This window comes from Arabidopsis thaliana, chromosome 3 (assembly GCF_000001735.4).
Source record: "Arabidopsis thaliana chromosome 3, partial sequence".
NCBI classification, from domain to species: domain Eukaryota; kingdom Viridiplantae; phylum Streptophyta; class Magnoliopsida; order Brassicales; family Brassicaceae; genus Arabidopsis; species Arabidopsis thaliana.
The window spans coordinates 904975-919193 of NC_003074.8; the positions used below are offsets into that span (position 1 = coordinate 904975).

Here is a 14219-nt window from a genome sequence, read left to right on the forward strand (position 1 = left end):
TATGGTTCCCATCCTCACTTATCCATAAATGAAACGTTTTATATTTTTGTTTAAAATAAATTAAAATATCGGTTTTCTTACAAGGTAAACTTTGTACAACATTAATGTAATAATTAGTATAGTAAACAATATTATATGTTTGTTATTTTCTTAAATGATAAGAAAAATAATTTATTTTGGAAATTTGCTGGTGGACCAAGAATCACTAATGAATTTGGTTTAAATTGACATTTTAGGATTGTGGTTAAAAGTTGTTGCTCAAAAAAAAAAGAAAAGGATTGTGGTTAAAATTAATTAACATGCTGAGGTGAAGCCCGCTCTTTAAGTGCATTGGGCTGGGCCAAGTTTGAATTTATCCTACCGACCCGACCCAAACGAATCTGATCAAATCTGACCCGACTGCTGGTTTCGTTTTTGGTTCAAAGAAACCCAAATTTAATCAACTTGAAAAACTGAAAAAGAATATTCAAAGCTCATCTATATATTTTCATTTTTGATGAAGCCCATATGAAAACAAACAAAAGGAAAATAGTTTTTATACAAAATAAATACCGTTGGAGAAAACATATCTGACAGAGACCTATGCGAGGCAATATGTGGAAATTAGTATTTTATAATTTTACTTTTGAGAAACAAATTGCATGAAGAAAAGTTATAGGACAGGCTTTATATTTACATTTATTTCCGTATCTTTTTATTTTAGAAAATCCACTATCTTTACGTCGCTGCTAGAAACACGAAAACAAAACAACGTTCATTTCTGCGGAGAGCAGGCAAGCAAGCAAACTAAAAGTGAAGCAAGTTGGGATATTTCATATTTGTTAATTATGGACATTGGACAAAGGTTCTACCGATAATACTAATAATTAATAAGGAGATTTAAAACGAACTATGGTAAATGTCGTCATCTTCATGCCAAATCATCAAGATTCTCTGATGTTCTTGTTCCGAAGATCTTTGTGCAAATTAATAGATCTCGATCTACTAAAGTTGTTTGCTTTATATATCCCATTGTGGCAATGAGTTTGATTATTGATCTTTACTAGTAATATATTTAAAACCTATACCAAACATAAAATGAAATTATTTAACCAAGAATATATACTTGATCAAATAAGTTTTTGTATACTTATTCATACCTAAGTTTCGTATTAGAAAATGTTGGTCACAATTTTAAAAAGCTCTGAATTTACGTGCGGATTTAATTCATTTTTTTTTTAATAAGATTCGTAAGAAACTGAGTAGTTCCAAACTTTCCCTGAAAAATATAATTAAAGGGTACTACTTATAGACATGAAAGATATGTTGATGATGAATATGTGTGCCGTGCACGTGGGCATATTGGAACAAGAACTAACGGCTTCTGATGTATTAGTACTATATAGATTCTATAATTTCAGTTCTGTAACAAGTACATCCAGAAATACATAGAGAAAGAAAGGAAAAAAAAATGTGAGTTAACAGAAGAAATACAAATAATGCAATTCACCGTTCGAGTTCGTACAACTGCAATATTATGCTCTCTTTTTTCTTTCTCAATGCGGTTTACATTAATGAAAAGATTCTCCTTTGCAAATACATGAATACTAATATTTTACCGGCCATGCAAGCAAACATTTCATGTAATCATGTTCACATAATTATGAAACATTTTTGGTGTTGAATTGCTATCCGCTTCACGTCACATGTTAAAATCACTTATCAGAAATATTCATGAGATAAAGAAGAGTTATCGTGGAATGAGAATGAATCAAGAGTTATGGTCATTCACGAATAGAAGCTGTCGAGGTTTATGCACAGAGTGTTAGATATCATGACTTGCATCTAAAATTTCGTGATTTTATGATTGATTTATTTACCTACTCTCTAATATCCACATTTCTAATTTCCTCTGTGGTTACATTTTGTTATAACTAGAATAATTATGTGAAGTTCTCACTTCTCATTAAACAGTTCTACCACTCATAAACGTCAATAAAAGATTCAACGGCCTCTAATTCGTTAATTCATCAAAGACTTTGACTTCAAAGATTTCCACTTGTGTTTATTGTGTTTGAATTTGGTGATATTACATCAATCAATGCATAACGTAAGTTTAATTAGACTTAAGCAATATGAGTTCATTAATTAATTTGTAACGTTATAAACTAATTTGTCATTTTGTTCATATTCGAAATGCATCACCACCGATATAATCTCCCGATTTCTAAATTGTAAGAAACGTTTTATTAACAAAAGACAAACAAGAAAAAATCATGATTTATTTAAAATATGAGTAATTGTTTTTCTTTCCCTTAATATGTGATTCAACAGCAGCGCCAAGCACGGTGTTCCGACACACCTGAAACCAATTCTTTTATTATTTTAAAGCTTTAAAAGAAAAACAAAATAAGATTCGTCCTCTAATGTCACGTGGCAACTTATCCGACGTGGCATTACTGACGTGTCGTGACTCTACCTCCAACCCCTTTTTAAACCTTCACTCTCGAGCGTCGAACACAAACAGTGCTTTCTCTCTCTCTCTAGAAAATAAAAATTCAAACTTTATTTCTCTCTCTCTATCTTTCAAAAGAAACTGAACAGTCTCATTCATCTTCTTCAATCGTAAGAAAAATCTGATCAGCTTCAATTATCTCCGAGAAGGAAACAATGGCAGACAATGTTCTGAGGAAGCTGATTGTTGAGATCTGTAGCGCAAGAAATCTGATGCCTAAGGATGGTCAAGGCACCGCGAGCGCTTACGCAATCGTGGATTTCGACGGCCAACGGCGACGGACGAAGACGAAATTCCGAGATCTGAATCCACAGTGGGACGAGAAGCTCGAGTTCTTTGTGCACGACGTGGCGACTATGGGGGAAGAGATTCTTGAGATCAATCTTTGCAACGATAAGAAGACGGGAAAACGGAGCACGTTTCTCGGGAAAGTTAAGATCGCCGGAAGTGCGTTTGCGTCGGCTGGATCTGAAACTCTTGTTTATTATCCGCTTGAGAAGAGGAGCGTTTTCTCTCAGATCAAAGGTGAGATTGGATTAAAGGCTTATTACGTCGATGAGAATCCCCCGGCGGCGCCTGCTGCGACGGAGCCGAAACCTGAGGCTGCAGCTGCGACGGAAGAGAAGCCGCCGGAGATTGCAAAAGCAGAGGATGGGAAGAAAGAAACAGAGGCGGCGAAAACAGAGGAGAAGAAGGAAGGAGATAAAAAAGAAGAGGAGAAACCGAAGGAAGAAGCTAAACCGGACGAGAAAAAACCCGATGCACCACCGGATACGAAGGCAAAGAAGCCTGATACCGCCGTAGCTCCTCCTCCTCCTCCGGCTGAGGTTAAGAATCCGCCTATACCGCAGAAGGCAGAGACTGTGAAGCAGAATGAATTAGGAATTAAACCGGAGAACGTAAACCGGCAAGATCTAATCGGGTCTGATCTCGAGCTTCCTTCACTAACCAGAGATCAGAATCGTGGTGGTGGTTACGATCTCGTCGATCGAATGCCGTTTCTATACATTCGTGTAGCTAAAGCGAAGCGAGCGAAGAACGATGGAAGCAATCCGGTTTACGCGAAGCTCGTGATCGGAACAAATGGCGTGAAAACCAGAAGCCAAACCGGTAAAGATTGGGATCAAGTGTTTGCTTTTGAGAAAGAGAGCTTAAACTCGACCTCGCTTGAAGTTTCCGTTTGGAGTGAAGAGAAGATTGAGAAGGAAGATAAAACAACGACGACTACTGAGAGTTGTTTAGGAACGGTGTCGTTTGATCTTCAAGAGGTTCCTAAGAGAGTGCCTCCGGATAGTCCTTTGGCTCCTCAATGGTACACATTGGAATCTGAGAAATCACCGGGGAATGACGTCATGCTCGCTGTTTGGCTCGGGACTCAAGCTGATGAAGCGTTTCAAGAAGCTTGGCAATCTGATTCCGGTGGGTTGATTCCGGAGACGAGATCCAAAGTTTACTTATCTCCGAAGCTTTGGTATTTGCGTCTAACGGTCATACAAACCCAAGATTTGCAGCTAGGTTTGGGATCCGAAGCTAAGTCAAAGATCCCCACCACTGAGCTTTATGTGAAAGCTCAGCTTGGACCTCAAGTTTTCAAAACGGCTAGGACTTCGATTGGGCCGTCGGCTTCTTCGTCCGGATCCGGTAACCCGACTTGGAACGAGGATCTAGTTTTCGTAGCTTCCGAGCCGTTTGAGCCGTTCTTGATAGTGACTGTGGAAGATATAACCAACGGGCAATCAATTGGTCAGACTAAGATACATATGGGAAGTGTTGAGAGGAGAAATGATGACCGGACTGAACCGAAATCGAGGTGGTTTAATCTCGCCGGCGATGAGAAGAAACCGTACTCCGGGAGAATCCACGTGAAAGTTTGTCTTGAAGGTGGGTATCACGTGCTAGACGAAGCAGCTCACGTGACGAGTGATGTCAGACCCTCTGCTAAACAGTTAGCCAAGCCACCTATTGGTTTATTGGAAGTGGGTATCCGTGGAGCTACTAATTTACTTCCTGTGAAAACCAGAGACGGTACACGTGGCACCACCGATGCTTATGTGGTTGCTAAATATGGACCGAAATGGATTCGGACTCGTACGATCCTAGACAGGTTTAATCCGCGGTGGAACGAGCAGTACACATGGGATGTTTATGATCCGTGCACGGTCCTTACTATTGGAGTTTTCGACAATGGAAGATACAAACGGGACGAATCCGGAAAGCAAGGGAGAGATGTTAGGGTCGGGAAAATCCGTGTACGTCTCTCGACACTCGACATGAACCGCATATACCTTAATTCCTACACCTTAACCGTGATCTTACCAAGCGGAGCCAAGAAAATGGGAGAAGTTGAAATCGCGGTTCGATTCTCTTGTCCATCTTGGCTAAGCATTATTCAAGCCTATGTCACACCAATGCTACCTAGGATGCACTATGTCCGTCCGCTTGGTCCAGCTCAACAAGACATTTTGCGTCACACGGCTATGCGTATCGTGACAGCCCGGCTTGCGCGGTCTGAGCCTCCATTAGGTCAAGAGGTGGTTCAGTACATGCTAGACACAGACAATCATGTGTGGAGCATGAGGAGAAGCAAAGCTAATTGGTTCCGTGTCATCACGTTCTTGTCACGGGCCGCAACTATAGCCCGTTGGATTCACGGGATTCGAACTTGGGTTCACCCACCAACAACCGTTCTCGTTCACTTGCTTCTCGTGGCCATCGTCTTGTGTCCACATTTAGTCCTCCCAACCGTATTCATGTACGCGTTCTTGATCTTAGCCTTACGATTCCGTTACCGTGGCAGAGTCAAAGTCAACAGCGTTGACCCACGACTATCTTGCGTTGACTCCGTTGCTCCCGACGAGCTTGATGAAGAGTTTGATGGTTTCCCAACAACGAGACAACCGGAGGTCGTACGTATAAGGTATGACCGGTTAAGGGCATTGGCCGGTCGGGCACAGACTTTATTAGGTGACGTGGCGGCTCAAGGGGAGCGTGTTGAGGCGTTGTTCAACTGGAGAGACCCACGCGCCACGTGTATATTCGTAGTGTTCTGTCTTTTCGCGTCGTTTTTGTTCTACATCGTTCCGTTTAAAGTTTTCCTTTTGGGATCTGGTTTTTACTACATTCGACATCCGAGGTTTAGAGACGATATGCCTTCCGTTCCGGTCAACTTTTTCCGGCGACTTCCTTCAATGTCGGACCAGATTCTGTGATTCGATGAAGGGTTATAATAATGGTTTTTTTCGTTCTTTTATCTATTTCTGGGTCATGTAATCTTCTGATACTAAATTATTTTATTTTTCAACATATGTTAGTTACTTTTAAATTGAAGGAAAGCTTCTTAAATTGAAGAGGTGGGTCCGTGAGTGGACCTTAAGATGTAAACTCACCAATAGGTGGAGGAAATTAGACCGTTATTGCTTTGTGGGGACAAATATTTAATTACAAAACGTAAATAAGTTCGCATAAAAAACAACACGGAAAAAAATCGTATAGATTCGTGGTTTTTAGGTAACGAAGTTGGTGTATATGACCGTTGCAGCCTCGCAGGAGCGTTTGCTCTAGGAAAAAAAGGAACACTCAAAACATGAATCGAACAAAAAAGGAAAAATATTGATTGCATTACCAAAAGGCTATTTAGGGAGCTATTAATTAGATTTACATCAATAATCTACATTATTCAAAAATGCTGCTTGACCAACAAAACAAATAAAAACAAAACTCTTCAGTTTTTCTTAGCCCATAGAAAGCATGTAATTATACGCTTTTCATAAAGATCAAATTGGGGAAAAGCTTTATAACATGGTTATGGAGTATCACAATCTAGCCCACCAGACATTCTAAACATGCTAATGACTTTGATTGAAGTCCAAAGCCAAACCAGGCCAACACATTATATGTAAATTCTTCGTTATTTATTCCCTTATGAATCACTAAAGAACAAACACCAACCCCCCAAAAAAATATTCAAGAAAGAATAAGATCAAAATAAAAAGTATCTCCATATAGAGCTGTGTAAGTCACACTTCCTATCTACATTGTCTATTGACAAAGTTTCTTCTCAACAAAAGCCTCATTAGTAAACTCTTCAATCTTCTAGCCCCCGGACCAGGACCAAGATCGGGTTTCGACCCAAGTTTCCGTTTCCTTCTCAGAATCTCCCGGTCTATCCTATTGAGAACGGGGTCATTGCTCTTGAACTTCCTAGCGAATGGTCGGTTGCTCATTACCATCTTTCTGTAATCCCTTGTCCCTAATATCTTGGGGTGCTGCTTTGGCGGATTGTCCCACGCGATGTAATGGAGGTCGTGGTTCACGGTCGTGTTCTTGAACTCATCCGAGTTGCATATAAGCGTCTGAAAATAGCCTTCCGGGGATGAAACGAAGTTTGTGTAGTAGAGAAGCAGTGTTCTTGGTAAGTTGTCATAACCTATTATACAATATTCTGCGAACGGTCTTGATAGGAATGTCCAAGCAGAACCTGAAATATTTTACATGTTAAAACATAACAATTGTCTTCATTTTGGTAAACTACAGAAAAAGACATTTCACCTAATTAGTAAACTTCTAAAAATTATCTTTTCGAAACAATATTTTATGTCGTCAAATTATATATTAGGTTTTCTGTCTTACTCAACTCAAATCAATCCTCAGACGCAACAAATTTCTAAATCTGAAGGAATGTACATAGAAAATCAACGAAGACTTTTTTCCTAGTTTTTTTAGTTGGAAATTACTTTTCCTAGTTATACACTTACATATATGCACTATTTATAATGCGAGGATCTAAATATTGGTTGGGTACCTGTGAAGAGCTTGAAAGAAGTAGGGAGGCTTCGCTGATTACTAACCCACCAAATCTCTGATTTGTTGAGGCTATAAAGCCCTGGATCTATTATTATTGGTTTCCCTCTTTTGTTCCTACACATTTTAGTATTTTACTATTATCAGTTGCATAATTTTGTTTCCCTTACAAAACCAATAAGACTAACCACTTCTTTTTCAGATAGTTTAAATATTTCTTAGCATGTTTCACTAATTCTGTCTTTTTCCTTTGATAGTATAGATTATAGAAATAAGATGACCAAATAATTAGACAAGAGAAAGATAAAAAAAAGAGAGTAAAACTTACATTTTCCATCCTAATCGGCTCGTGTGCTGTATGAAGTTGAGATCTCTAGGCAACTCAGAAAATGCATAGATCAGATCTGCATTTATTTAATATTATAAAGTTTAAATTTAACAAAAGAATTACATCAGCATATCCATAAGTAAAAGCACACACCATTATCAGACAAAGAATTAATAGATAACCGGTTGTTATCACCAAAATCATCGATCCCAACAAGTACATTCATGTATCACGAACTAATCCTAACCATTGCATTGCGATGATCAAAACTGATCATAATTCCAAATTATGAATCAAATCATTCTATAGACATAACTTAAAAAATGATAACCGGTTTTTACATTGTGAAGACAATCATTCAATCAAGGCATAAATCAATCCTAACCGGTTCATAAATATACCACGCAAACCTAGATCCAATCCGAATCAGCTAATCCAAAAATTTCTAAATAAAGATGTCAAATTTATTAACCATCATCACCATCTAAAACCAAATAAGAAATTTTCTGACAATCAACTAATTTTTAGTTAATTCAGTTAATCACTCACCGTACCGTCTTGTGTGACGAGAGGATAATCAGAAGCACTAAGATTAATGAACCAATCCCACCGACAACATCTCAAGAGCAAAGCCATTGCGTGTAACGTCGTCGCAAGCATCGTTGGTCCTCTGTAAGTCACCAGATTCGGTTTTCCAACGATCATTACATTACCTTCCGGCTGAAACAGAGGCTCTCCGGCTACGAACCGTATCATCTCCAAATGCTCTTCCTCGGGTGCCTCCAAGTCTAGATGGATCAAATAATGGTTTCTACGGTGGTAGAGAGATCGGAGGAGGCGTTTGAGTTTTCCGGCGTCGCCTTTGGATGCAGAGATTAGGTAAGCAAAACAGGGGAGGGTAGAGTTGGAGTTTTGGTTGGATTCGAGGGGTAAAGAAGGGATTTTTGAGGAAGTGAATAGAGTCTTGGTCGTGGGGATGATGTAGAGAAGAGAGAAGAGGAGTGAAGTAAGAGAGAAGGAGATCATCAACAGTTTCTTTATCGCCATTTTTGTCTCTCTGTAAATTTCTTCGAATCTCTTTAGAGAAGAGAGAGGGAGAGAGAGAGTTTAATGTGGTTTAGTGATAGGTAGTTTGTAGAATCACAAATATGCCCCCTTATTTTGTTTTTTTTATGTTATTACCCCACAATAGTCTGAAGTACATACAAACTCCGTAATCAAATAAACGTGTTAATCTGCTGTAAATCTATAGTGAAATTAAATTTCATACTCAAAAGTATTCATAAACAACGGTTGTTGTTATAACATTGGTACCAGCTTATATGGTACAGTACCAATATTTGAAAGATGATTGTTACCAAACTTGACATAAAGATTAAACAAACAATTTAAGGAAAACTTTAACAAAAGAAAACAAACTAAGGAAAAATCAGAATTTTGTGTTTGTGTTAATTTAGTAATATTCACCAAACATAAATTTTAACCGAACGATATCAATTTTTGTTTTTAATTAGTTTTGATTTTGACGTTTAAAAGACACATAAGAGAATTCTAATTGTAGAAACTGCGTTTGACAAGCTGCCAAAAAAAAAAACTGCGTTTGACTTCTTTTGTGTGTGTGACAACAAATGAAACTGCATTTTATTAATCCATTACCCAAAATAAGCTAAAAGCTGCGTTAAGAAAACAATGTAAAAATTGTTTTGGAAAGAGATAAATATAGAAAGAAATAGAACGATTATAAAGTACAGACAAATGTAACTGACAGTAAGAAAATGTGAAAAGGCTGTAACTGTAAGATTGTGGGTTCCTTGCTTTCAAGCAAAGTCCTCCATCTGTCCTATCTCTCACATTCTTCCACATGTTTTTAGATCTTCCAACTGGAACTTACTTACTCACGTGTGAAGCCAATTTTACTTTATTACCCTTACCTAGTGGGTAAGATCTTGGAATTTAGCAGGATACATTTGTAAATTACAAGGAGCTGATTTATGGAAGTGGTTGGCCGAATTGGTGGATGATGTCAAAATGTACGTTCGATGATACAAATCATGTTTTAACTTGTTTCTAGAGTCCGATAGAGGCCCAAGAAACCCCAAGTCCCAAGAAGGCCTATGTAAAGTTAAACTGGGCCTTGTCAAAGATACTAAAACCTAAGCAACTATTTTGAGAGCCATTCATATACTATACATTATACAATATCAGTCCATCTTCATCCAAATGCCATTGCTTGTTGACCGTCCAAAGTTATATTGTACCAGCGTTTCCATTTTCTTCTTAGCTCTGCATCACCCAAAAGATTGCAAGGTGATAATTGATAAATGTAAAGTAGACCAGGGCATAACAATCTCAGTCTCTTAAAAAGACAGTAAAACAGCATAAGAACAAAAGCTTATTCATAATTTATTGTATTTCCAAAAAGCTAGGGATCAGAAAAATGACATTGACGTCTCGATGATCGTATGTAACCATTGTGGTACACAATAGCAATACATTCTACAGTGCTATATTTTGGAATCGATCATTCTACCATCATCTATCATAGATATAATAAAAAAAAATGTTCACTCATAATTGTTGTCAAATGTGGAATGTTTGAGTTGGTAACTACTACGAAGTCCACTTTACCTAATTTGTCTTTTTGGTTTAGGTATTTGATTTGTATGCTTTCGGGTACAGGAGTAAGCAATCGATCCCAAACCAACCTCACCATCAAAATTTCTATTTTCTCTATCAATAAAATCTATATTTTTAGTTTTTCTTTTTTTCTTCATTTAAGAAACAAAAAAGGTTGTCAGCAAATCAACAACACAATAACACATAGTCACATAGTTTATAACTAAAATTGTCAATTAATTCCAGTCCTAAGACCATTACATAACCTATATATCTTTAGTTTTGATTGACTTTTCACAACGGCTGCATGAAAAATATTTGTGTTTTGTTCCGAAATTTCATATAAGTCATAAATATTGAAAAAATAAAAAGAAGACAGAAATACTCACACACAGCAAGCCCGTGGATGAATTCATTAGATAGATATCGATACTTATCCGCTCACGCCAAATACAAAAAAGTAACAACAAAAAGCATAAAGGAAAGAACGTATTTCGTTTGTCTACTCGTTTCCCCTTTCATTTTCCTTGAAATTACATTTATAATATTGTTTATTTGCTTCAAATGGTATCATTTTTATAGTTTGACAAGATATGCATAATCAAAAAGAAGGATACGATTTGTTATGTTTTTGTTTCTTCAAAGATTAAACTGAGCGTTTTAATGTTATTCATGTCTCCATCTCATCTATCATCATATACGGAAATGAATAAACCAAATGATATCTAGACATCAAGTTTATAACTCTATATTTGCTTAACAATATTTTGTTATAATTAAATAACATTATCTTCAGATCAACTCATTGATTACTCTAAACTCTTTGATCTAATAATATAATTTGAAATACCTTTGCTACGGCGATGAGTAGGTAGCCAAGATGAACCTACATGTATCAAATACTACCAAAATATAAACCTAACAATTTAATAAGTATGTAAAACGTATTTTCCATAATTTGTGGAGTCTGAAGACCAAATGAAAGATTTATCATTTTTATTGATTAGTTTCTTGGGGGATCAGGAAATGAGGAAACTTTGATGTAAAAAGTCAAAACAACAATGAAGTGTAGGTTTAGTTTAAAGATGGAGTAAGTCAAAGTAATGGAATAAAGTATGTATAATAAATATTCGAAATGCATTTAATAAAACATCAACAAAATGATAGAACTTATTGACAAAGATGTATGTATATATACATATATATATACAACAGAAGAATGATGATTGATGAAGATGGTTAAGTGGAACTTGGGATTCAAGGAACACTCCTGGCAAATACAACGCATCTATGCCTACACCAACAAGCAACGGTCATGCCTCTCGCGTGCAGATTCAAGAACCAAGAATAATGTCTCCTCTTCCTCCTTCTTCTTCTCCAATCGCCTTCAAGGTATTTCTCTCTTTTGAATCAAGAATCAGGAAACACCTTGATCTCTGTATCTTCTCTCTCTCTGGGTTCTGTTTTGCTTTCTACTTTATGCTATCTGTTTTGATCCTCTCTCGTTGACTTCCATCACTATTTCTTGACTCAAGAACAAAACCAAGACCCAGCTTCTCTTTTGTCTCTTCTTGTTTTCTTCATGGTGCTTTTTACTTGCATGTTCATAACGAATTCACATTAACCAGCTTTGAATAACCTGTTGATGAGACACCATTTTTTTTTTTTTTTTTTTTTTTGCAGGAACAACAAGGTAGACCACCTCCAACAACACAACAAACCATAGCAGGAAAACTCTTTAGAACTCTTTTCAAGGGTCTTCTCTTCTCACAACTAACCTTAATCTCACTTTTGGTGATCGTTCTCACCATTCGCGGTCTCATCTCAGCAAGTACACACCATTTCCACCTCAAGAAATGGTACCCTCCTTTACTAGCATCTGTTGCTGTCTCAGGAATTGCATCTTTAGCATGGCAATGCATCTTTATCTACAATCCATCAAGAGCAGTCAAAGCAACGTTCTGGCTTAGTCCAATACTCACCTGCTCGGTAGGAATCTTGCTTGTTTTGATTGGCTCAGCGGTAGATGCAGGTATAGGTGCAGTGTTTGTCCTTTTCGCCATTACTCAGTCCCTCTATGGTTGCTGGATTACTCCGAGGCTTGAGTACACCGATAAAATATTATCACTTGCCACAGCATTTCCACCTGCAAGAACCAGAGAAGTAGTCTGCTTATCAATCATAGTCAGTGTCGTTTACTCTGGTTTCTTGGTGACTGGAATTGGAGGAGCAACTTCCACTAGAACAAATCTTGATATCTTGTTCATATCCGTAATCATAATAAGCTTAGCATGGACGATGCAAGTTATCAAGAATGTTCAACAAGTTGCGATTTCACGGGCGAGATATGTAAACTTTGCACATGGAGAAGATATGGACGCTTGGAATGCTTTCCGCATCACTATGAAACACTTGACTGGGAGCATCTGCGTTGGCTCGACGCTTGTTCCAATCATCGTATTCATAAGAGGATCAATAAGAAGTGTTAATCTAATGTCAGGGAGCAGCGATGAGGTCATGTATTCAGGTGCTGATTGCTTCTCTACCATTGCTAACAAACTCATTACACTTGGAAACAGATGGGGCTTTGTACATGTTGGAACCTATGATAAAGGATTCATGGAGGCTTCGAGTGATACCTGGAAGAAGTTCAGAAGCACAACAGGGTTGGAGAAACTGATTGACTCGGATCTCACTAGCTCCTTCTGTTTTCTCAGTGCTGTTTCTGTTGGAGCTGTCTCTTCATTAACTGCTGGGATATGGATGTTGTTAATACACAAGGACTATGCCCTGGAAGTGACTCTCTATGCTTTCATAATTGGATATTTTGTGGTAAGATAGCTAATTTTATAAAACTAAGAAGAAGACTTTAAGACAAAGTGGTTTATGTTGTGTACCTGGTTTTGAGTGTTTTCAGGGAAGGGTAGGTTTGGCGTGGCTACAGGCATGTGTATTGGCTTACTATGTAGCTTATTCTGAAGATCCTCAGAGCATGAGATTTGATGGAACAATTCCACAACGTATTCAGCGTCTTCAAATGTTAAGTGCTCACCGAGATAACAGGGAGCTTGAGGTGGGTAGAGACAGAGAAGAAGATAGTTATAACAATTGTTGAGTCATGAAGGAGTCTCGCTACATACATGTAAAGAAAAACAAGGATTACTACTTTATTTCTTCAAACTTATAGATTCTTCTATTGATAGGCAAAAATCTTAGCTTCAATGTGTTTATATGTATGCCAAAACTCCAACTAAAGAAAGAATGCACATACTTTTTCTCTCAACTTAGCCATTATACAGTGGGACTTAGGATTATTGAAATTTTCAACACTTAAAAATCTTAGAGTTTTTAGTATACTACCAATTTACAGCAAAAAATAACTAAATTTGTTCCATATGTGACACAAGTATACTAGTGATTATAATCACAATCATTATCAACATTAAGCACAAGTACATTCTAATGATTAACGGAAAAAACAATAATCTGAAGCAATAGAAGGAAGAGAAGCTACTGCACATTTGGAATCGAATACCCGATAAGGGAATCCGCCGCAGATTCTGGAGAAGAATTTGCAGTTTGTCGTAGAGAGCTTTTGATTGAAGAAATCAAACAAAAATTTAGGAGGAGAGATCTCGAACCGGAACAAAAAGTTTATATTGGTATTGAAATTACAATTGATTTTGTGTTTGGTTTATACTGGTTTAGAGAGGAAAAGAAAAAAATATTCACGCGATGGTGATTTTAGAGACAAGTGCGTTGATAAAAAAAGGCACAATTTCAGAAGGTAAACCCCTACAGAATTGCTCTCACGCTCTCTACGCGCACTTTGTGAGAGTGGATCTGAAATAGAACTTTCTGATTGGCTAAAAAACTCTAAAAAAATAGCAATAGTAGACATGTTGCTAGCTCTTGTTATTATTTAGCTTTTCTACAAAACGCAGTCGTTTCTATTTCGATCGTTTCAGCTTTTGACATTGA

General features: G+C 37.4%; 3 protein-coding genes and 1 long non-coding RNA gene across 9 annotated transcripts; 2 read left to right on the forward strand and 2 right to left on the reverse strand.

The window, feature by feature from the left end:
* Window positions 1-2409: 2409 nt before the first annotated feature.
* Window positions 2410-5954, forward strand: AT3G03680 (C2 calcium/lipid-binding plant phosphoribosyltransferase family protein). Its single transcript, NM_111239.3, has one exon. The coding sequence runs from the start codon at window positions 2650-2652 to the stop codon at window positions 5701-5703; it is 3054 nt and encodes a 1017-aa protein (NP_187018.1). The 5' UTR covers window positions 2410-2649; the 3' UTR covers window positions 5704-5954.
* A 249-nt stretch (window positions 5955-6203) lies between these two features.
* On the reverse strand, window positions 6204-8850 carry UNE7 (Core-2/I-branching beta-1,6-N-acetylglucosaminyltransferase family protein). Of its 2 annotated transcripts, NM_111240.2 has the most exons (4): window positions 8177-8703; window positions 7623-7698; window positions 7296-7411; window positions 6240-6971 (listed from the first exon to the last, which is right to left on the reverse strand). In NM_111240.2, the coding sequence occupies exons 1-4, from the start codon at window positions 8667-8669 to the stop codon at window positions 6520-6522; spliced, it is 1137 nt and encodes a 378-aa protein (NP_187019.1). In that variant the 5' UTR covers window positions 8670-8703; the 3' UTR covers window positions 6240-6519. The 2 variants fall into 2 exon arrangements, with proteins under 2 accessions (NP_001326505.1, NP_187019.1); NM_001337481.1 differs by lacking the exon at window positions 7296-7411 and having other exon boundaries at window positions 6204-6971; window positions 8177-8850.
* A 2481-nt stretch (window positions 8851-11331) lies between these two features.
* On the reverse strand, window positions 11332-13913 carry AT3G03702. 5 transcript variants are annotated; one of them, NR_141024.1, is made up of 4 exons: window positions 13758-13873; window positions 13136-13370; window positions 12878-12987; window positions 11332-12384 (listed from the first exon to the last, which is right to left on the reverse strand). It is a non-coding gene; the product is annotated as an other RNA (long non-coding RNA). The 5 variants fall into 5 exon arrangements; NR_141023.1 differs by having other exon boundaries at window positions 11332-12987; NR_141027.1 differs by lacking the exon at window positions 13758-13873 and having other exon boundaries at window positions 11398-11877; window positions 12017-12987; window positions 13136-13392.
* AT3G03700 (Plasma-membrane choline transporter family protein) lies at window positions 11461-13516 on the forward strand. Its single transcript, NM_111241.4, has 3 exons — window positions 11461-11630; window positions 11922-13070; window positions 13156-13516. The coding sequence occupies exons 1-3, from the start codon at window positions 11529-11531 to the stop codon at window positions 13351-13353; spliced, it is 1449 nt and encodes a 482-aa protein (NP_187020.1). The 5' UTR covers window positions 11461-11528; the 3' UTR covers window positions 13354-13516.
* Window positions 13914-14219: the final 306 nt, after the last annotated feature.

Excerpts from the sequence above, each read along its gene's own strand:
- AT3G03680 (NM_111239.3), top strand. The coding sequence starts at position 2,650 with ATGGCAGACAATGTTCTGAGGAAGCTGATTGTTGAGATCTGTAGCGCA.
- UNE7 (NM_111240.2), bottom strand. The coding sequence starts at position 8,669 with ATGGCGATAAAGAAACTGTTGATGATCTCCTTCTCTCTTACTTCACTC. Across the intron at positions 7,699-8,176 it reads TCCTCTCGTCACACAAGACG|ATCTGATCTATGCATTTTCT; the intron begins GTACGGTGAGTG and ends AAATAAATGCAG. Across the intron at positions 7,412-7,622 it reads AGCCGATTAGGATGGAAAAT|GAACAAAAGAGGGAAACCAA; the intron begins GTAAGTTTTACT and ends TAAAATGTGTAG.
- AT3G03700 (NM_111241.4), top strand. The coding sequence starts at position 11,529 with ATGCCTACACCAACAAGCAACGGTCATGCCTCTCGCGTGCAGATTCAA. Across the intron at positions 11,631-11,921 it reads CTTCTCCAATCGCCTTCAAG|GAACAACAAGGTAGACCACC; the intron begins GTATTTCTCTCT and ends TTTTTTTTGCAG. Across the intron at positions 13,071-13,155 it reads TCATAATTGGATATTTTGTG|GGAAGGGTAGGTTTGGCGTG; the intron begins GTAAGATAGCTA and ends GAGTGTTTTCAG.